This window comes from Mizuhopecten yessoensis, unplaced genomic scaffold (genome assembly GCF_002113885.1).
Source record: "Mizuhopecten yessoensis strain PY_sf001 unplaced genomic scaffold, ASM211388v2 scaffold8381, whole genome shotgun sequence".
In the NCBI taxonomy this organism is placed as follows: Eukaryota; Metazoa; Mollusca; class Bivalvia; order Pectinida; family Pectinidae; genus Mizuhopecten; species Mizuhopecten yessoensis.
Genome location: NW_018407519.1, coordinates 733,842 through 757,505, shown reverse-complemented (window position 1 = coordinate 757,505; position 23,664 = coordinate 733,842). Strand labels below are relative to the sequence as shown.

At 38.8% G+C, this 23,664-nt stretch overlaps 1 protein-coding gene across 1 annotated transcript in view; it reads left to right on the top strand.

Annotated features, from left to right (window-relative positions):
* The window catches only part of LOC110455800 (inaD-like protein), a 35,857-nt gene extending 18,406 nt beyond the window's left edge, over nt 1-17,451 (top strand). The window contains exon 4 of the mRNA XM_021506181.1: nt 17,396-17,451. Coding sequence (XP_021361856.1) covers nt 17,396-17,411 — 16 coding nt within the window. The 3' untranslated portion in view covers nt 17,412-17,451. The remainder of the gene's footprint in view (nt 1-17,395) is intronic.
* Nucleotides 17,452-23,664: the final 6,213 nt, after the last annotated feature.

Sequence of the window (23,664 nt, the reverse complement as noted above, 5' to 3'; positions counted from 1 at the left end):
AATTTGTTTTTTCTAAACTTTCCTTTCTGCTGTATCATTGAGGTTAAATGATTATGATATATATATGTATGAATGCTTATATTGGTACATGTATGAACATGCAAATTGAGCATTTATATATATATAATTAGTGCTAGTCAAGCAGAACAGGTGCGAGTGAACAGCCGTTGACACACTGACTGGGTCACAAACAATGAGTATCCATTAACATAGTGAATGATCAACTTTAATGACCTTAAGTTTGGTTTAAATTGAACTTTTGCTATATGTATTATTACATTGTATAAAGATATAAGTGTTTGGTGAGTGGCTGAATGTGATACATTTGGTAAGGGATTGGGGGCCGGGGATGAATCAGAAACCTTTCAAAATGAAGTCTGATTACAGAGTAACTGTCAGGAAAATTGCCATTAAGTCTAATGAAGGAATCAGGTCAGGAAGATGATCTGACAGTTGAAATATATTCAGGCTCATTTATGTGACAAAACTCTGCTATGATTTTTAATATAATATATTACATTTCAAAGTACATGATTTGAGTGAAAATACACTTGATCAAAGATTATAATGAGCGAACTCCTTTCAATCTTCTCTTGTTTGGTTATAAAATAGGTTCTGCTTAATCCCATATAGCCTAGCTGTTTGTAGGGAATGTATATAGCCTAGGTGTTTGTAGGGAATGTTGTATTGAATTGAATTATTAAAATAGTCGAAAAAGGAAATATGATTGGCTCCAAACATGGATGTCATCAGCTGTATATGGGCATTACTAAACATAATAGGTTCATATTGGAATGGGTGTTTCTTACAAATAAAATGAAAAGATAATGGGTGTTTTTTACAAACAATATTAAAGGAAAATGGTTTGTTTCTTACAAATAATATTAAAGAAAAATGGTTTGTTTCTTACAAATAATATTAAAGAGAAACAGAGGCTGTTTGTTACAAATAATATTAAAGAGAAACAGAGGCTGTTTGTTACAAATAATATTAAAGGAAAAATGGTTTGTTTCTTACAAATAATATTAAAAAAGAACGGGCTGTTTCTTACAAATGAAATAAAAAGAGAAAGAGTTGTTTCTTACAAATAATATTTAAGAGAATGGGCTGTTTCTCACAATTAATATTAAAAGAGAATAGGTTGTTTCTTGAAATAACAATAAAGATAATGGGCAGTTTCTAACATATTGTATCAAAAGAGAATCAGATGTTTATTACAAATAATATTAAAAGAGAATGTTTTTTGCATATGCCGATAATATCAAAAGGAAATATGGGCTGTTTCTTACAAATGAAATAAAAAGAGAATGAGTTGTTTCTTACAAATAATATTAAAAGAGAATGGGTGTTTATTACATATAATATTAAAAGAGAATTTGTGTTTCTTACAAACAAAATAAAAAAAGAATGAGTTAGTTCTTACAAATAATATTAAAAGAGAATGGGCTGTTTCTAACATATAATATTAAAAGAGAATGGGCTGTTTCTTACATATAATATTAAAAGAGAATGGGCTGTTTCTTGCAAGTAATATTAAAAGAGAAACAAATGCTGTTTGTTACATATAATATTAAAAGAGAATCAGATGATTATTACAAATATTATCAAAAGAGAATGTTTTTTACATATACCGGTAATATCAGAAGGAAATATGGGCTGTTTCTTACAAATGAAATAAACCATAAGAAAATAATTCACAGATATTTGACATGAACTAATATATTTAAGAATGATTGATAATCAAATCTGGAAAAGGAGCCATGTCATCTGTAATAGTCTGCCAATACATGTACAAATATAATAACAGAAATAAGGCTTGACCTGACCTTAACTGTGGAATCGCTCAATTTCTCATACATTTTGCAGATACTTGTAGATGTATTGTGACTCGATGATTTGTTGCATGAATACAACACAACTCTTGGGTCAGTACCTAAGGTCAACTTCACAGGAAAGGGTCAAATATCTGGTCGTTGTTAATTTGATTTGGGCTACAACGTCTGACTAGTATAGTGTTTTTCAACAAGATACATCACCACAGCACAGTGTCTTTAAATTATTGATAACCAAATCTGGACATATTTTTCGCATCGGCGGTAATAGTTTACCACAGACACATACAAGATAAAAAGACAAAGAGACCAGGGCCCAGATTTATGAAGCATGTTTTAGACTTGAGTAAAAAAATATGATCGTGGCCTGTATATTTAGTGTTATACTTCAAGACATAGAGGTTATTTAATAATTTCCCGATGAATACCTGATATACATTTCACTAATATCTGTTCTGCCATACTGGCAAGATTTATATGGTATTAAATGGGAAAACTATTAAGTTTTAAAACTACCTACAACAACAAAAATATTACCGTATCAAAACAGATAAGGATATAAAAGCATAATCCTCGGCGCCATATTTTAATGACATCACACCTGTCAATTAAGAAGGCTGTGTATGCATTTTGAATGGGCTATACTCTACACAATTTTACTGTCTTCTATTATTGGTAAGGTTTCCTTTCATAAATGGTATCAATTTTGTGTGCAAATTAATACATTTAGGTATGTAGCAAAGATTTACCAAAACAACCACTTATTCTACCGTCACTTTGTATCTGAACAGAAAATCTGCCAGAAATATATAATATTTTTATTTTCATTTACAGACAGCTATATTAATTATCAATTATTTCGCTAGATTTTAACTTATTCCAAAGAGAAGTATTTATTTTAAGGGCAATGGAATTAAACACTTATGTCTATGACAGAGTTTTATGATCCTGGTGCCATGTGTAGATCTTTGGGTAAATAATATTTGTCACTTGCGAATTTCATTACTAGTAAATGGGCCTGTGTCTATTTGGGGAACGCGGTAGGTATATACAGTCAAAGTATTGCCTTGTGTGACATTCAGAGATGAGTGTAACATGTGTGAATTTATCGTATCTCGGATGACGACCAGGCGCCGATTGATATGTTCAAACTCCATACACAGGCTGCACTAATTAAAAACATAACGTCCATTACTGAATCATAATTACCCCGATTTGTTATGTTGACACAAATGCATTTATTTTCAGACTAAACAATCTCCTCGCGGCATCTTAGGGTGATTAAGAGACCCTGTTCCACCTTCCAGATTTCCCTGCCGTACAGACAATGTATAGTGATGATTTTAAACCAATACACTTCATGGTGAAAGTCTAATACACACAGAGTGTGCTGAATCATGCATGTACTTGTAGAGTATAGGGACAGACACATATATGATCAAATTAATTGCACATTTGATTACACCCCCCTCACAAAGAAATTTTACAGCAGACCTAATTGAAACTGGCCATACCGCAGGCCAAACGTTGACAACATTATTTATGATATTGTACTCGCGCCGTGTCTGGTAATCCTATTGAGAGTTAAGCCATTGTTTAGTACTAGTGCTGTGACCTTTTAATCAACAGGTATTGTTTTATCACTTAACAACCAAGAAGTCATGGAGTATATTACCAATAGGCCTAGTATACCCTTTGACCTTTCATACTTAGCATTTAATAAATAGCATTAGGTAATTTCCAAATTTTCCCCAGAGTACTTTGTGGAACCATTGTTACTTTTACGATCACATGTACACTTAAATGTTTCGTGCCATACATATAGAATATGCATATGTATTAGTATCGTGAATTTGTGTTGTAATTGGTAGCATGCTAAACTTGTTGATCTCTGTAAATATTTGATATGATATTATGAAGGTTATTTTCCTTTGGATATAAGCACAGTCATTTTTGGAAAGCTGCCACTTTAATTTTGATGACATAACATGGGAACAGTCTATATCCCCACCCCATAACCATGTATGTATACAATAGCTGCACATGATGAGATGAATGCAGTCATATGCTACAATAATTGGCCCTGGGATGACATGCTGGCACCTTGAGACTAAGATGTTCTTGGGGGATAATATCCCCATCCATTAACCATATCTGTGCTTGATGAGCATGAAGACAAAAATCATGCTACGAGGATTAGCTCTGGAGTCTGGCCCTACCCTTGGTAAATAAGTCCCAGGGTCATAATATAGAAACAATTGAGATCCCCATTATATTACTGTCTATTTTATAACAGTACTTAAATGATCCTTATGGACAAAGAAATAATCTTCAAAGAAAAAGTTTCTACAACCGTCCTTAGTTCTTTCATCTCTTCAAAGAGGTTCTTCTGACTGTTTCTTAAAAGGAAATATTATGATGCCATAAACTTAGCATGTATCAATAATTACATTGTTTACTGTAGATGCATTCCAGTTGAACAGAATTCAAACTTAAAAATGAGATGAGAAAGTTCTTCTTAATTTATATACAGTATATAGATATCATAAAAAATTCCTATGAAGAATCGTTAGTCCTTGCGTCCTTGGAATCAATTGTGAAGGGATATGGTAGCTTTCTGGGGCACTGCTTAAAAGCCTACTTGTCCGGAAGAGTTGATAAAACTTAAGCCAGATATTCGCTATGGAACAGACTTGGGTATAAGATGTCACATAACACGTACTAAGGGGCAAAACCATGAGTGATACAGGCCCTTGTGGCCTCTTGTAAGGTAACCTGAGTTTGTGAGAGATATGACCATGAGTGCTACAGACCCTCTTGGCCTCTCGTAAGGTAACCTGAGCTTGTGAGAGATATTACAATCAGTGAAACAGGTCCTTTTGGCCTTCTGTTAGTCTACTTGACCAAATGTTCATGTGGGCAGTTACCATGAGTGACAGGCCATATTAGCCTTTTGCTAGGTAACCCGAGCCTATGTTAGTGTGAGCTATCACTATGAGTAGAGATACAGGCCCTCTTAGGCTTTTAGAAAATGACCTGAGCCAAAAGTTCATGTGAGCTTTTACCACTCATCTTTATCTGTTGCCCGCTATGTGTCACAAAAAAGGGTGAAATTAGCCAAATTTTCTAAAACCTTCTCCAGATGAAGAAATACCTCAAGTAAATATGGCACTGTTCACGAATTATGAATGCTATAGGATAATTGATAAGAAATATCATTTACATTAGATTGCCCATTTAACTCTGCAAAAGTTGGATCATTTTTTGGTCACCAAGAAAACAAAACGGTTCAATAAAACTATTGAAATCAGTTAATTATGCTATTAGCAGTTTCCTCATTCTAATTTTACACGACCTCCATGAGCTGACAGGAATGGCCCTTTGGATAAAAGGAAGCAATTTTATAGTCTTCTCAGAAAGCAAAAAGCTAAATCTAAATGCTCTTTTATATGCGTGTTCGTATAAATGGCCAATCTTAAAAGATATCACAAAGTCTAGGAAATACCAGAGTTCACTGATGAAATTCCCAATGACCAGGTAGATCACCTTATGGAGACAGATTTGGAAGATCCCAGGCAGACATTAAATGTCAGCTGTGGTCATTTATAGTTTTATAGAACATACCACCCATTTGTGGTGTGTTGAGATTTACATAAATAGAACCTCTTGACCTTGTTTGGGGAAGACAAGATTAATTGCCTGTGTAAGTTGAAGAAGGATTAGCGTTAATGGAATTTATCTGTGTGTGATGAAGACAAATTCTATTGCCAATTAGTGAAAATATAATAAATTACCTTTGTAATCAAGACAGAATCAGTTACAAACCTGTGTGATGACAGAATCTCTTACCCATGTGTGGTGATAAGACAGTATGTATTACCCATGTGTGATGATAAGTCAGAATGTATTACCCATGTGTGATGATATGACAGTATGTATTACCCATGTGTGATGATAAGACAGTATGTATTACCCATGTGTGATGATAAGACAGTATGTATTACCCATGTGTGATGATAAGACAGTATGTATTACCCATGTGTGATGATAAGACAGTATGTATTACCCATGTGTGATGATAAGACAGTATGTATTACCCATGTGTGATGATAAGACAGTATGTATTACCCATGTGTGATGATAAGACAGTATGTATTACCCATGTGTGATGATAAGACAGTATGTATTACCCATGTGTGATGATAAGACAGTATGTATTACCCATGTGTGATGATAAGACAGTATGTATTACCCATGTGTGATGATAAGACAGTATGTATTACCCATGTGTGATGATAAGACAGTATGTATTACCCATGTGTGATGATAAGACAGTATGTATTACCCATGTGTGATGATAAGACAGTATGTATTACCCATGTGTGATGATAAGACAGTATGTATTACCCATGTGTGATGATAAGACAGTATGTATTACCCATGTGTGATGATAAGACAGTATGTATTACCCATGTGTGATGATAAGACAGTATGTATTACCCATGTGTGATGATAAGACAGTATGTATTACCCATGTGTGATGATAAGACAGTATGTATTACCCATGTGTGATGATAAGACAGTATGTATTACCCATGTGTGATGATAAGACAGTATGTATTACCCATGTGTGATGATAAGACAGTATGTATTACCCATGTGTGATGATAAGACAGTATGTATTACCCATGTGTGATGATAAGACAGTATGTATTACCCATGTGTGATGATAAGACAGTATGTATTACCCATGTGTGATGATAAGACAGTATGTATTACCCATGTGTGATGATAAGACAGTATGTATTACCCATGTGTGATGATAAGACAGTATGTATTACCCATGTGTGATGATAAGACAGTATGTATTACCCATGTGTGATGATAAGACAGTATGTATTACCCATGTGTGATGATAAGACAGTATGTATTACCCATGTGTGATGATAAGACAGTATGTATTACCCATGTGTGATGATAAGACAGTATGTATTACCCATGTGTGATGATAAGACAGTATGTATTACCCATGTGTGATGATAAGACAGTATGTATTACCCATGTGTGATGATAAGACAGTATGTATTACCCATGTGTGATGATAAGACAGTATGTATTACCCATGTGTGATGATAAGACAGTATGTATTACCCATGTGTGATGATAAGACAGTATGTATTACCCATGTGTGATGATAAGACAGTATGTATTACCCATGTGTGATGATAAGACAGTATGTATTACCCATGTGTGATGATAAGACAGTATGTATTACCCATGTGTGATGATAAGACAGTATGTATTACCCATGTGTGATGATAAGACAGTATGTATTACCCATGTGTGATGATAAGACAGTATGTATTACCCATGTGTGATGATAAGACAGTATGTATTACCCATGTGTGATGATAAGACAGTATGTATTACCCATGTGTGATGATAAGACAGTATGTATTACCCATGTGTGATGATAAGACAGTATGTATTACCCATGTGTGATGATAAGACAGTATGTATTACCCATGTGTGATGATAAGACAGTATGTATTACCCATGTGTGATGATAAGACAGTATGTATTACCCATGTGTGATGATAAGACAGTATGTATTACCCATGTGTGATGATAAGACAGTATGTATTACCCATGTGTGATGATAAGACAGTATGTATTACCCATGTGTGATGATAAGACAGTATGTATTACCCATGTGTGATGATAAGACAGTATGTATTACCCATGTGTGATGATAAGACAGTATGTATTACCCATGTGTGATGATAAGACAGTATGTATTACCCATGTGTGATGATAAGACAGTATGTATTACCCATGTGTGATGATAAGACAGTATGTATTACCCATGTGTGATGATAAGACAGTATGTATTACCCATGTGTGATGATAAGACAGTATGTATTACCCATGTGTGATGATAAGACAGTATGTATTACCCATGTGTGATGATAAGACAGTATGTATTACCCATGTGTGATGATAAGACAGTATGTATTACCCATGTGTGATGATAAGACAGTATGTATTACCCATGTGTGATGATAAGACAGTATGTATTACCCATGTGTGATGATAAGACAGTATGTATTACCCATGTGTGATGATAAGACAGTATGTATTACCCATGTGTGATGATAAGACAGTATGTATTACCCATGTGTGATGATAAGACAGTATGTATTACCCATGTGTGATGATAAGACAGTATGTATTACCCATGTGTGATGATAAGACAGTATGTATTACCCATGTGTGATGATAAGACAGTATGTATTACCCATGTGTGATGATAAGACAGTATGTATTACCCATGTGTGATGATAAGACAGTATGTATTACCCATGTGTGATGATAAGACAGTATGTATTACCCATGTGTGATGATAAGACAGTATGTATTACCCATGTGTGATGATAAGACAGTATGTATTACCCATGTGTGATGATAAGACAGTATGTATTACCCATGTGTGATGATAAGACAGTATGTATTACCCATGTGTGATGATAAGACAGTATGTATTACCCATGTGTGATGATAAGACAGTATGTATTACCCATGTGTGATGATAAGACAGTATGTATTACCCATGTGTGATGATAAGACAGTATGTATTACCCATGTGTGATGATAAGACAGTATGTATTACCCATGTGTGATGATAAGACAGTATGTATTACCCATGTGTGATGATAAGACAGTATGTATTACCCATGTGTGATGATAAGACAGTATGTATTACCCATGTGTGATGATAAGACAGTATGTATTACCCATGTGTGATGATAAGACAGTATGTATTACCCATGTGTGATGATAAGACAGTATGTATTACCCATGTGTGATGATAAGACAGTATGTATTACCCATGTGTGATGATAAGACAGTATGTATTACCCATGTGTGATGATAAGACAGTATGTATTACCCATGTGTGATGATAAGACAGTATGTATTACCCATGTGTGATGATAAGACAGTATGTATTACCCATGTGTGATGATAAGACAGTATGTATTACCCATGTGTGATGATAAGACAGTATGTATTACCCATGTGTGATGATAAGACAGTATGTATTACCCATGTGTGATGATAAGACAGTATGTATTACCCATGTGTGATGATAAGACAGTATGTATTACCCATGTGTGATGATAAGACAGTATGTATTACCCATGTGTGATGATAAGACAGTATGTATTACCCATGTGTGATGATAAGACAGTATGTATTACCCATGTGTGATGATAAGACAGTATGTATTACCCATGTGTGATGATAAGACAGAATGTATTACCCATGTGTGATGATAAGACAGAATGTATTACCCATGTGTGATGAGGACAGAATGTATTACCTGTGTTGTGAACTTCAGATCATTCATGGGGAATGATGTAACGTGTTTGATAAGACTGTTAGGTATGGAACCATGAATTTAAATATGGTGACATATGTTTGCCTCTATTAATTGAACCATGAATGTAAATATGGTGACACAAGTTTGCCTCTATTAATTGAACCATGAATGTAAATATGGTGACATATGTTTGCCTCTATTAATTAAACCATGAATGTAAATATGGTGACAGAGGTTTGCCTCTATTAATTGAACCATGAATGTAAATATGGTGACATATGTTTGCCTCTATTAATTGAACCATGAATGCAAATATGGTGACACAGGTTTACCTCTATTAATTGAACCTTGAATGTAAATTATTGTGACACATGTTTACCTCTATTAATTGAACCTTGAATGTAAATATGGTGACACATGTTTGCCTCTATTAATTGAACCATGAATGTAAATTATGGTGACACAGGTTTACCTCTATTAATTGAACCTTGAATGTAAATTATGGTGACACAGGTTTACCTCTATTAATTGAACCTTGAATGTAAATATGGTGACACAGGTTTGTCTCTATTAATTGAACCTTGAATGTAAATTATGGTGACACAGGTTTGACTTTGTTGTTTTTGTTAGGAAAGTGGATTTACATTGTGTAAATTTTGTCTTATTACTCTCTAAAAGGGGTTTAAACAAGATGTCTGTGTACTGATATTAATACCGCTAATGACCATGGATTTGAATATGGTGACACATGTTTGACTGCATTAGGTATTGTACCATTGTCGTAGCTATGATAATGACAGTGTAGTACTGGACACAGGTCGATGGCTTTTCTCCAGGCACTCCTCCACCACCAAAACCAGTATGCCAATGGTATGCTAATGGTGTGTCTGTAAATCACCATAGCTGTAAATAAGATTTTAAACACAAGCAAACCACACCACACCTTGTAGTATGGTCATTTCAGTCTTCTTGGTGAATTTCATAATCTGTATCTATGGATACGTAACCTTTTCATATGATCCAAATTATATAATGGGAATATTCAGTGTCCTGGAAAGAAGGCATGATATAGCAATGCCATGCATGAAATTATTTCTGAAAGCATCATATTTATAATAGAGTACAGGGATGTTTAGGCTTAATGTCTCATCAATCTTCGTCTGTAAGATGACAACAACCATGAATACTGATAGAAACAATTATGTACTGTCTGTAGATTTTTTTTGCAATACTGTGAATACATCATGCATTCTACATAACAATGAACCTTTCGACAGATAAAGTCTGCAGAATGGAAATCAAGAAACTTGCGTCCGTCGGCCTTCGTCCGTCAACTTAACACTACTAGTCATGAACCACTGAGCGGATTTTAACAAAATTGTGTGTGGAGTATCCTTGATGGGAGAAGACCCAATTTTGTATAAATGGTGGGTCTGGCCCCCAGGGGCCTGAGGGGCAGCAGGGCCCAATAGGGGAAATATAGCAATTTCTTCTTTAAAATCCTTCTCCTTCTGTAGGAATGAAAGGATTTGTTCCATATTTGGTGCGGAGCATCCTTGGGTAAAGGGAAACCAATTTTGTATAAACGATGGGTCTGGCCCCCCTGGGGTCTAAGGGGCAGGGCCCAATAGGGGAAATCTAGCAAATTCTTTAAAATCCTTCTTCTTCCGTAGAAATGAAAGGATTTGTTCCATATTTGGGCTGCAGTGTCCTTGAGTGAAGGGGAACCAATTTTGTATAAACCGTTGGTCTGCCCCCCAGGGGCCTGAGGGGCGGGGCCAAATAGGGGAAATACAGCAAATTCTTTAAAATTCTTCTTCTTCTGTAGGAATGAAAGGATTTGTTCCATATTTGGTTTGAAGTATCCTTGGGTTAAGGGGATCAAATTTTGTATAAACCGTGGGTCTGGCCCCCATGGCGCCTGAGGGGCGGGGCCCAATAGGGGAAACATAGCAAATTATTCTTTAAAATCCTTCTTCTTCTGTTCCTTTTAACGACTTCTTCTGAAGTATGGCCAGGCCTAGAATCATGATATTTGGGTGATGGCTTCGTTGGTAGGAGCCTGACAAAGTTTTAGAATGAAAATGGCCTTGACCTTCTTTCAAGGTCACAGGGGTCAAATGTGTCAAACTCTTCAAACGACTTCTTCTGAAGAACTAAAAGGGATAGAATCTTCATATTTGGCTGGTGGCTTCCTGGGAATCAAACACTGATATTCTGCCTGTAGCTGTTTTTTAGTCCACTTTTAAGATAACAGGTGTGAGATTTATACCAGGTGAGCAATGCAGGCCTATTGGGCATCTTGTTCTTTCATGTAATTGAATAGGACATATGTACAGGTGAACAAAGCTTGGTGACATATGTACAGGTGAACAAAGCATGGTGACATATGTACAGGTGAACACAGCATGGTGACATATGTACAGGTGAACACAGCATGGTGACATATGTACAGGTGAACACAGCATGGTGACATATGTACAGGTGAACACAGCATGGTGACATATGTACAGGTGAACACAGCATGGTGACATATGTACAGGTGAACACAGCATGGTGACATATGTACAGGTGAACACAGCATGGTGACATATGTACAGGTGAACACAGCATGGTGACATATGTACAGGTGAACACAGCATGGTGACATATGTACAGGTGAACACAGCATGGTGACATATGTACAGGTGAACACAGCATGGTGACATATGTACAGGTGAACACAGCATGGTGACATATGTACAGGTGAACACAGCATGGTGACATATGTACAGGTGAACACAGCATGGTGACATATGTACAGATGAACACAGCATGGTGACATATGTACAGGTGAACAAAGCATGGTGACATATGTACAGATGAACAAAGCGTGGTGACATATGTACAGGTGAACACAACATGGTGACATATGTACAGGTGAACACAGCTTGGTGACATATGTACAGGTGAACAAAGCATGGTGACATATGAACAGATGAACAAAGCGTGGTGACATATGTACAGGTGAACACAGCTTGGTGACATATGTACAGGTGAACAAAGCGCAGAGGAACAAAGCCTTGTCAGATATGTACAGGTGAACAAAGTTTGGTGACATATGTACAGGGGAACACAACATGGTGACATATGGACAGGTGAACAAAGCTTGGTGACATATGTACAGGTGAACAAAGCGTGGTGCAACATGTACAGGTAAACACAACATGGTGACATATGTACAGGTGAACAAAGCGCAGAGGAACAAAGCCTTGTCAGATATGTACAGGTGAACAAAGTTTGGTGACATATGTACAGGCGAACACAGCATGGTAACATATGTACAGGGGAACAAAGCGTGGTGCAATATGTACAGGTGAACACAGCATGGTGACATATGAACAGGTGAACACAGCATGGTGACATATGAACAGGTGAACACAGCATGGTGACATATGTACAGGTGAACACAGCATGGTAACATATGTACAGGTGAACAAAGCGTGGTGCAATATGTACAGGTGAACACAACATGGTGACATATGTACAGGTGAACAAACCGCAGGTGAACAAAGCCTTGTCACATATGTACAGGTGAACAAAGTTTGGTAACATATGTACAGGTGAACACAGCATGGTGACATATGTACAGGTGAACAAAGCGTGGTGCAACATGTACAGGTGAACAAAGCTTGGTGAACAAAGCTAATTGTAGTGGATATGTGGCTTCGTTAATTGTTAAGAAACCAACAATGTTTCAAGGTTAACACTGTAGCATGGTTGTGGTATACATGTACCATATATTGGTCTGATTGGGGTAATGTTACATGTGTAGGCCTTGTTGTCAGAACAGTCTTGTGGTACTGTTACATGTGTAGGTCTTGTTGTCAGAACAGTCTTGTGGTACTGTTACATGTGTAGGTCTTGTTGTCAGAACAGTCTTGTGGTACTGTTACATGTGTAGGTCTTGTTGTCAGAACAGTCTTGTGGTACTGTTACATGTGTAGGTCTTGTTGTCAGAACAGTCTTGTGGTACTGTTACATGTGTAGGTCTTGTTGTCAGAACAGTCTTGTGGTACTGTTACATGTGTAGGTCTTGTTGTCAGAACAGTCTTGTGGTACTGTTACATGTGTAGGTCTTGTTGTCAGAACAGTCTTGTGGTACTGTTACATGTGTAGGTCTTGTTGTCAGAACAGTCTTGTGGTACTGTTACATGTGTAGGTCTTGTTGTCAGAACAGTCTTGTGGTACTGTTACATGTGTAGGTCTTGTTGTCAGAACAGTCTTGTGGTACTGTTACATGTGTAGGTCTTGTTGTCAGAACAGTCTTGTGGTACTGTTACATGTGTAGGTCTTGTTGTCAGAACAGTCTTGTGGTACTGTTACATGTGTAGGTCTTGTTGTCAGAACAGTCTTGTGGTACTGTTACATGTGTAGGTCTTGTTGTCAGAACAGTCTTGTGGTACTGTTACATGTGTAGGTCTTGTTGTCAGAACAGTCTTGTGGTACTGTTACATGTGTAGGTCTTGTTGTCAGAACAGTCTTGTGGTACTGTTACATGTGTAGGTCTTGTTGTCAGAACAGTCTTGTGGTACTGTTACATGTGTAGGTCTTGTTGTCAGAACAGTCTTGTGGTACTGTTACATGTGTAGGTCTTGTTGTCAGAACAGTCTTGTGGTACTGTTACATGTGTAGGTCTTGTTGTCAGAACAGTCTTGTGGTACTGTTACATGTGTAGGTCTTGTTGTCAGAACAGTCTTGTGGTACTGTTACATGTGTAGGTCTTGTTGTCAGAACAGTCTTGTGGTACTGTTACATGTGTAGGTCTTGTTGTCAGAACAGTCTTGTGGTACTGTTACATGTGTAGGTCTTGTTGTCAGAACAGTCTTGTGGTACTGTTACATGTGTAGGTCTTGTTGTCAGAACAGTCTTGTGGTACTGTTACATGTGTAGGTCTTGTTGTCAGAACAGTCTTGTGGTACTGTTACATGTGTAGGTCTTGTTGTCAGAACAGTCTTGTGGTACTGTTACATGTGTAGGTCTTGTTGTCAGAACAGTCTTGTGGTACTGTTACATGTGTAGGTCTTGTTGTCAGAACAGTCTTGTGGTACTGTTACATGTGTAGGTCTTGTTGTCAGAACAGTCTTGTGGTACTGTTACATGTGTAGGTCTTGTTGTCAGAACAGTCTTGTGGTACTGTTACATGTGTAGGTCTTGTTGTCAGAACAGTCTTGTGGTACTGTTACATGTGTAGGTCTTGTTGTCAGAACAGTCTTGTGGTACTGTTACATGTGTAGGTCTTGTTGTCAGAACAGTCTTGTGGTACTGTTACATGTGTAGGTCTTGTTGTCAGAACAGTCTTGTGGTACTGTTACATGTGTAGGTCTTGTTGTCAGAACAGTCTTGTGGTACTGTTACATGTGTAGGTCTTGTTGTCAGAACAGTCTTGTGGTACTGTTACATGTGTAGGTCTTGTTGTCAGAACAGTCTTGTGGTACTGTTACATGTGTAGGTCTTGTTGTCAGAACAGTCTTGTGGTACTGTTACATGTGTAGGTCTTGTTGTCAGAACAGTCTTGTGGTACTGTTACATGTGTAGGTCTTGTTGTCAGAACAGTCTTGTGGTACTGTTACATGTGTAGGTCTTGTTGTCAGAACAGTCTTGTGGTACTGTTACATGTGTAGGTCTTGTTGTCAGAACAGTCTTGTGGTACTGTTACATGTGTAGGTCTTGTTGTCAGAACAGTCTTGTGGTACTGTTACATGTGTAGGTCTTGTTGTCAGAACAGTCTTGTGGTACTGTTACATGTGTAGGTCTTGTTGTCAGAACAGTCTTGTGGTACTGTTACATGTGTAGGTCTTGTTGTCAGAACAGTCTTGTGGTACTGTTACATGTGTAGGTCTTGTTGTCAGAACAGTCTTGTGGTACTGTTACATGTGTAGGTCTTGTTGTCAGAACAGTCTTGTGGTACTGTTACATGTGTAGGTCTTGTTGTCAGAACAGTCTTGTGGTACTGTTACATGTGTAGGTCTTGTTGTCAGAACAGTCTTGTGGTACTGTTACATGTGTAGGTCTTGTTGTCAGAACAGTCTTGTGGTACTGTTACATGTGTAGGTCTTGTTGTCAGAACAGTCTTGTGGTACTGTTACATGTGTAGGTCTTGTTGTCAGAACAGTCTTGTGGTACTGTTACATGTGTAGGTCTTGTTGTCAGAACAGTCTTGTGGTACTGTTACATGTGTAGGTCTTGTTGTCAGAACAGTCTTGTGGTACTGTTACATGTGTAGGTCTTGTTGTCAGAACAGTCTTGTGGTACTGTTACATGTGTAGGTCTTGTTGTCAGAACAGTCTTGTGGTACTGTTACATGTGTAGGTCTTGTTGTCAGAACAGTCTTGTGGTACTGTTACATGTGTAGGTCTTGTTGTCAGAACAGTCTTGTGGTACTGTTACATGTGTAGGTCTTGTTGTCAGAACAGTCTTGTGGTACTGTTACATGTGTAGGTCTTGTTGTCAGAACAGTCTTGTGGTACTGTTACATGTGTAGGTCTTGTTGTCAGAACAGTCTTGTGGTACTGTTACATGTGTAGGTCTTGTTGTCAGAACAGTCTTGTGGTACTGTTACATGTGTAGGTCTTGTTGTCAGAACAGTCTTGTGGTACTGTTACATGTGTAGGTCTTGTTGTCAGAACAGTCTTGTGGTACTGTTACATGTGTAGGTCTTGTTGTCAGAACAGTCTTGTGGTACTGTTACATGTGTAGGTCTTGTTGTCAGAACAGTCTTGTTGTACTGTTACATGTGTAGGCCTTGTTGTCAGAACAGTCTCGTGGTAATGTTACATGTGTAGGTCTTGTTGTCAGCACAGTCTTGTGGTAATGTTACATGTGTAGGTCTTGTTGTCAGAGCAGTCTTGTTCTACTGTTACATGTGTAGGCCTTGTTGTCAGAACAGTCTTGTGGTAATGTTACATGTGTAGGTCTTGTTGTCAGAACAGTCTTGTTGTAATGTTACATGTGTAGGTCTTGTTGTCAGAGCAATCTTGTTCTACTGTTACATGTGTAGGCCTTGTTGTCAGAACAGTCTCGTGGTAATGTTACATGTGTAAGTCTTGTTGTCAGAACAGTCTTGTGGTACTGTTACATGTGTAGGTATTGTTGTCAGAACAGTCTTGTTGTAATGTTACATGTGTAGGTCTTGTTGTCAGAACAGTCTTGTTGTACTGTTACATGTATAGGTCTTGTTGTCAGAACAGTCTTGTGGTAATGCTAAATGTGAAGGTCTTGTTGTCAGCACAATCTTGTGGTAATGTTACATGTATAGGTATTGTTGTCAGAACAGTCTTGTGACACTGTTACATGTGTAGGTCTTGTTGTCAGAACAGTCTTGTGGTACTGTTACTTGTGTAGGTCTTGTTGTCAGGATATCCTCTTGGTAATGGTATAGATATGGGTTGTCAGGATATACCTTCAGTAAGTGCTAGATTTATGGACTTTGTTTTGTGGAGTCATCCTTGAGGTAAATGCTAAATATATTTGGTTATGTTGTCAGGATATCCTTTTAGTAGTGTTAGATTTATTGTTCTTGTTGTGATGAATCCTCTTTTTTAAATATTATGAGTTATGGGTTTTGTTGTCAAGAAAACACAATGATTATGCCACATATATGGGTCGTTTTATCAGGACAACACAATGATTATGCCACATATATGGGTCATTTTATCAGGACAACACAATGAATATGCCACATGTATGGGTCTTGTTGTCAGGAGAATGCAATGATAATGCCACATGAATGGATCTTGTTGTCAGGAGAAAGCAATGATAATGCCACATGTATGGATCTTGTTGTCAGGAGAACACAATGATAAAGTCATATTTATAGTCTTGCTGTCAGGACAACACAATTATAATGCCACATGTATTGATATTGTTGGCAGAACAACACAATGATAATGCCACATGTATGGGTCGTGTTGTCAGGACAACACAATGATAATGCCACATGTATGGGTCGTGTTGTCAGGAGAACACAATGATAAAACCTCATTTATGGTCTTGTTGTCAGGACAACACAGTGATGATGCCATATGTATGGATCTTATTGTCAGGACAACAAAATGATAAAACCATATTTATGGTCTTATTGTCAGGACAACACAATGATTATGCCACATGTTTATGCCATTGTATTGGGACATTTTTGCAGAAATGTGGACCTATGACTTCGGTAACTTGTACTTAACATAGTTGCTATTTCCTGACTGGTGGAGTCCACCATTCACGACCAATAGCCTGGCGTGATAACCAATAGCCTGGCGTGACAACCAATAGCCTGGCGTGACAACCAATAGCCTGGCATGACAACCAATAACCTGGCGTGACAACCAATAACCTGGTGTGACAACCAATAGCCTGGTGTGACAACCAATAGCCTGGCGTGACAACCAGTACAGACCATGAAGGACTCTAACCAAATTAGCTCGACCAACAGCCTGGCGTGACAACCAGTACAGACCATCAAGGACTCTAACCAAATTAGCTCGACCAATAGCCTGGCGTGACAACCAGTACAGACTATGAGGGACTCTAACCAAATTAGCTCGGCTGTCTCCAGTTCTCCCTGTCACATGGCAATACGGTAACCATGGAGACTGTCCGTAATAGACCCCAACTCATGTTTTTGAATTGTCTTGTTTTCTTTTGTGAAAACAAATTGAAGAAAAAAAGCTACTTATGTGTCAGCTCAGAAAACAACGCTGCTGTATTATTAAATAATGGAAAAAATATGGAAGGAATCTTTGAAGAATTTATTTGATTATAATGTTGACTTTTAAGTATTTTTTGTTTTGTTTTTGGTCTTGGTTTCAATGTCCACTGTCTTAGCAGCTAATTATATATAAGCATAGTTAAGAACTGTTAGAAATGATGGCAAAAACCATTACCTAATGAACATTCAACTTATGTTTTGCATTATCTAGCTCTGCGATAAAATGGTTCTATAGTGATATAAAAATGAACAGAATAGTAATAAACTATTATAGGTGATGAAACGTTTTATACACAACTAACACACAGGAAACAGTTAACCTGTTTATTACTCTCGTTAGCAACATATTTACATACAGTAATACATTTGGCGCATCAGGGGCTACTCACTCCAACAATTTTACTACCATATATTTATGCTACTATTTTTTGAACAAGCTAGACTCCGGGGGTATTGAGAGAAGGAGCTAGACTCTGAAAATGTCTCCAGAGAAGCGACTAGACTCTGGTTGTGAACGCCCCTAGAGAAGCCACGATGAGAGCAGCTAGACTCCTGTGATACAAGAGAAGCCGCATCCCAGAGAAGCAGCTAGACTCTGAAAATGTCTTCAGAGAAGCACCTACGTACACAGCCCAGAGAAGTGTGCAACTAGACTCTGAAAATGTCTCCAGATAAGCGACTAGGCTCTGGTTGTGAACACCCCTATAGAGAAGCCATGATGAGAGCAGCTAGACTCCTGTAATACAAGAGAAGCCGCATCCCCACACTAATATAAAACTATGTTGAGATTGGGGTGAATTCCCCTAGAATTTGAAGCCAGATAATTAGAACTGAAGTGAAGAAATATAGTAACCTACCTGAAGTGAGTAGCCGAAACCTAAAAGAGAGCAATAATACCTGCACAGGCAAGTATACATGGTACATGTTAAAATGACATTGCACAAAGATACAATCATGAGAAAAGGAACAGCTGCTAAATATAGGGAAACAACAAAAGATAAGTACTACATTACAATTGGCAGAACTTATATGCATATATGAAACTTGGCATGTAGCTGGGGATGGTGGGTGGGTACACATAAACAACCGTGGTTCACTGCAGCCTCCCCGGATGAAGGGGGCTGCTCACCATTTAAGAGACCCCTATAGGGGACAATATACTTCTCTGTGATTGGTCAATTTCTCATCTACTAATTACCATACCTTCATTAACATATATAACCATACAGCCCATGCAATTATCATGACTGAATAGGGAAACGTCATGAGTTGCATATAAACTATACAAAACAACTTATATTATTATAACAGCTGAAACAAAAGAGGAGCTGGCTCCATCACTGTATATAAACTATAATTTAATATATTAAATATCAAATTATCATTTTATCTAATCTGGTATGCTGCCTCCAATGCTAAAGTACTATGGGTGGGCCCTAGTTGTCTCCTGGTTATCAAGTCAATCTAAAATCTTGCATTTGTCAAAGTTTTGTTGTTTTACATGGCATATCAAACACGTTTCAACTCCTTGAATTCAGATAAACATTAATTCCCATGGGGATCTTGATTAATAAAAACTATTGAATGTGATTGAGTAATAATTACCATGGGGATCTTGTCTAATAAAAACTATTGAATGTGATTGAGTAATAGTTCCCATGGGGATCTTGTCTAATAAAAACTATTGAATGTGATTGAGTAATAATTCCCATGATGATCTTGATTAAGAGTGTTAAACGATTCATATTGCATAAGAGGATAAATAAGAAAATCAGGGAAAGAAAAATTAAATCTCAAATTCATTTTGGTCATAAAAATCGTCAGATTCAAATTTAAAACACTATTCATGACTGATTGTGGCAGCCATCTTTAATTGATCACAAAAAGAATGATTGATTATTTTGTCACTTTGTAAGTGACCGTTGCTTAATAAAAACGTAACAGCACTGACGGTAAATAATCAACTGTGCCACGTTTGGTGTGTTTGTTCTACCAAATAGTCTGTATTCATTAAATTGATTGGAAGATACAACCTGACAAATCAGTAATCATTTAAGTTGTTTTGTGACCGTAGGAATTCTCGGGGGACCAGGAGTACATAGCCACAGCTGAAGAGGACGTTTTCCTGTTGTTAGCCTAAATCAATATTTTCAAATAACACAATACTCTATCTTGTATTACAATGATACGAAAGTTTTATGGTGAGACGAAGAAAATTACTGTTGATACGATACCAAATTTGTCATTTAAATATAATATTTCTTTGTTTGCAACATTCATAGCTATTAAGGCAAATTAAATTCCTGTACAGTGGATAACATAGATAGTAGTAAATGGAGTACATTACATTCTATGGAATAGATTTTAGAGTCATAAACTTTGATTTTTCACTACAGAGAAATTCAGATTGTTGCTATAATTTAAACATTGTGATTTTTCACTACTGAGAATTTGGTGGCTATAATTTGAAGATTGTATAATTGCTTATAGATTGTACAGTGTATTTAAATAATGTTATTGTATCTTTTACTTCAAGGACACTAGAGTAAAATAGATCTGCTTCTCTCTCTACAACACAGGGAATCCCTTTTATCTCCGACTTATTTCCTAGTGGAGGTGTAGTATCTCGAGGCATTTGTCTGCATATAACAATTGCTGCTGCAAGAATGTTAAACCATGACAAGAAATTTAAATATAATATCTGAAATTAACAGAGTTGCACATTAAATAAAAACTTAAATTCTGTGGAATATTTCCATAGAAGCCCTTTAACACTGCCTGTATTTTTGTAAAAACAGCTCTAATATCATATCTAATATCATGAATAGTAAATTCAATAGAGTTTGATTTTTTTTATCCATGTTCACATCTAGTAAGATAAAAATATGGATCACTTAAGCTTAAAGCAGTTAAATAAAATGTCACTAACATTTTTATATTATGCTGTATTATATTCTTAGATTTTTCACAAACATAAGATATCTCCTGAGATTGTTAAATGATAAAAGGTTGCTGTGAGTTGTGTGGTTGTAGTACGTCATAATGTCAGTAGACTAACATTGGTTTCATGAAACAGGTATCACTTTCATATCTATGTGGTCCTATTTTCAGATAAAGTGTCACAAGTTTATTAGCTCCTGATGTTTGGAAAGTTTACTAATAAACCTGAATGATGACTTATATTGTTTAGAAGGAAATCTCTACACAAAAATTACTATATTACTATGTTTAAATTTGAAAACCTACAAAAAAAATCACTAATAACTGTGTAGAACAATGTATGTATAGGCCTCACAAACGCTCGAACGAATGGTGAAGGACTAGTGATTGTAGATGGTCAGACACCTTAGCCATCCGGCCACTGTGACCAAGTGGTGGAGGGCTAGTGATTGTAGATGGTCAGACCCCTTAACCACACGGCCACCGTGACCCGGTGGTGGAGGGCTAGTGATTGTAGGTGGTCAGACACCTTAACCCCACGGCCACCGTGGCCCGGTGGTGGAGGGCTAGTGATTGTAGATGGTCAGACACCTTAGCCACCTGGCCACCGTGACCCAGTGGTGGAGGGCTAGTGATCGTAGATGGTCAGACACCTTAACCACCTGGCCACTGTGACCCAGTGGTGAAGGGCTAGTGATCGTAGATGGTCAGACACCTTAACCACCCGGCCACTGTGACCCAGTGGTGAAGGGCTAGTGATCGTAGCTGGTCAGACACCTTAATCACCTGGCCACTGTGACCCAATGGTTGAGGGCTAGTGACTTTAGATGGTCAGACACCTTAACTACACGGCCACTGTGACCCAGTGGTGAAGGGCTAGTGATCGTAGATGGTCAGACACCTTAACCACCTGGTCACTTTGACCCAGTGGTGGAGGGCTAGTGATTGTAGATGGTCAGACCCCTTAGCCACCTGGCCACCGTGACCCAGTGGTGTAGGGCTAGTGATCGTAGATGGTCAGACACCTTAACCACCTGGCCACTGTGACCCAGTGGTGAAGGGCTAGTGATCGTAGCTGGTCAGACACCTTAATCACCTGGCCACTGTGACCCAGTGGTGGAGGGCTAGTGATCGTAGATGGTCAGACACCTTAACCACCTGGCCCCTTTGACCCAGTGGTGGAGGGCTAGTGATTGTAGATGGTCAGACCCCTTAACCACCTGGCCACTGTGACCCAGTGGTGGGGGGCTAGTGATTGTAGATGGTCAGACACCTTAACCCCACGGCCACCGTGGCCCGGTGGTGGAGGGCTAGTGATTGTAGATGGTCAGACCCCTTAACCACCTGGCCACTGTGACCCAGTGGTGGGGGGCTAGTGATTGTAGATGGTCAGACACCTTAACTACACGGCCACTGTGACCCAGTGGTGAAGGGCTAGTGATCGTAGATGGTCAGACACCTTAGCCACCTGGCCACCGTGACCCAGTGGTGTAGGGCTAGTGATCGTAGATGGTCAGACACCTTAACCACCTGGCCCCTTTGACCCAGTGGTGGAGGGCTAGTGATTGTAGATGGTCAGACCCCTTAACCACCTGGCCACTTTGACCCAGTGGTGGCGGGCTAGTGATTGTAGATGGTCAGACACCTTAACCACCTGGCCACTGTGACCCAGTGGTGAAGGGCTAGTGATCGTAGATGGTCAGACACCTTAACCACCTGGCCACTGTGACCCAGTGGTGGGGGGCTAGTGATTGTAGATGGTCAGACACCTTAACCACCTGGCCACTGTGACCCAGTGGTGGAGGGCTAGTGATCGTAGATGGTCGGACACCTTAACCACCTGGCCACTTTGACCCAGTGGTGGCGGGCTAGTGATTGTAGATGGTCAGACACCTTAACCCCACGGCCACCGTGGCCCGGTGGTGGAGGGCTAGTGATTGTAGATGGTCAGACCCCTTAGCCACCTGGCCACCGTGACCCAGTGGTGTAGGGCTAGTGATCGTAGATGGTCAGACACCTTAACCACCTGGCCCCTTTGACCCAGTGGTGGAGGGCTAGTGATTGTAGATGGTCAGACATCTTAATCACCTGGCCACTGTGACCCAGTGGTGGAGGGCTAGTGATTGTAGATGGTCAGACCCCTTAACCACACGGCCACTGTGACCCAGTGGTGGAGGGCTAGTGATTGTAGATGGTCAGACCCCTTAACCACACGGCCACTGTGACCCAGTGGTGAAGGGCTAGTGATCGTAGATGGTCAGACACCTTAATCACCTGGCCACTGTGACCCAATGGTTGAGGGCTAGTGACTGTAGATGGTCAGACACCTTAACTACACGGCCACTGTGACCCGGTGGTGGAGGGCTAGTGATTGTAGATGGTCAGACACCTTAGCCATCCGGCCACTGTGACCCAGTGGTGGAGGGCTAGTGACTGTAGATGGGCAGACACCTTAACCACACGGCCACTGTGACCCAGTGGTGGAGGGTTAGTGATCGTAGATGGTCAGACACCTTAACCACCTGGCCACTGTGACCCAGTAGTGGAGGCTAGTGATCGTAGATGGTCAGACACCTTAACCACATGGCCACTGTGACCCGGTGGTGGAGGGCTAGTGATTGTAGATGGTCAGACACCTTAACCACATGGCCACTGTGACCCGGTGGTGGAGGGCTAGTGATTAACCACACGGCCACTGTGACCCAGTGGTGGAGGGTGACCCAGTGGTGGAGGGCTAGTGATTGTAGATGGTCAGACACCTTTACCAC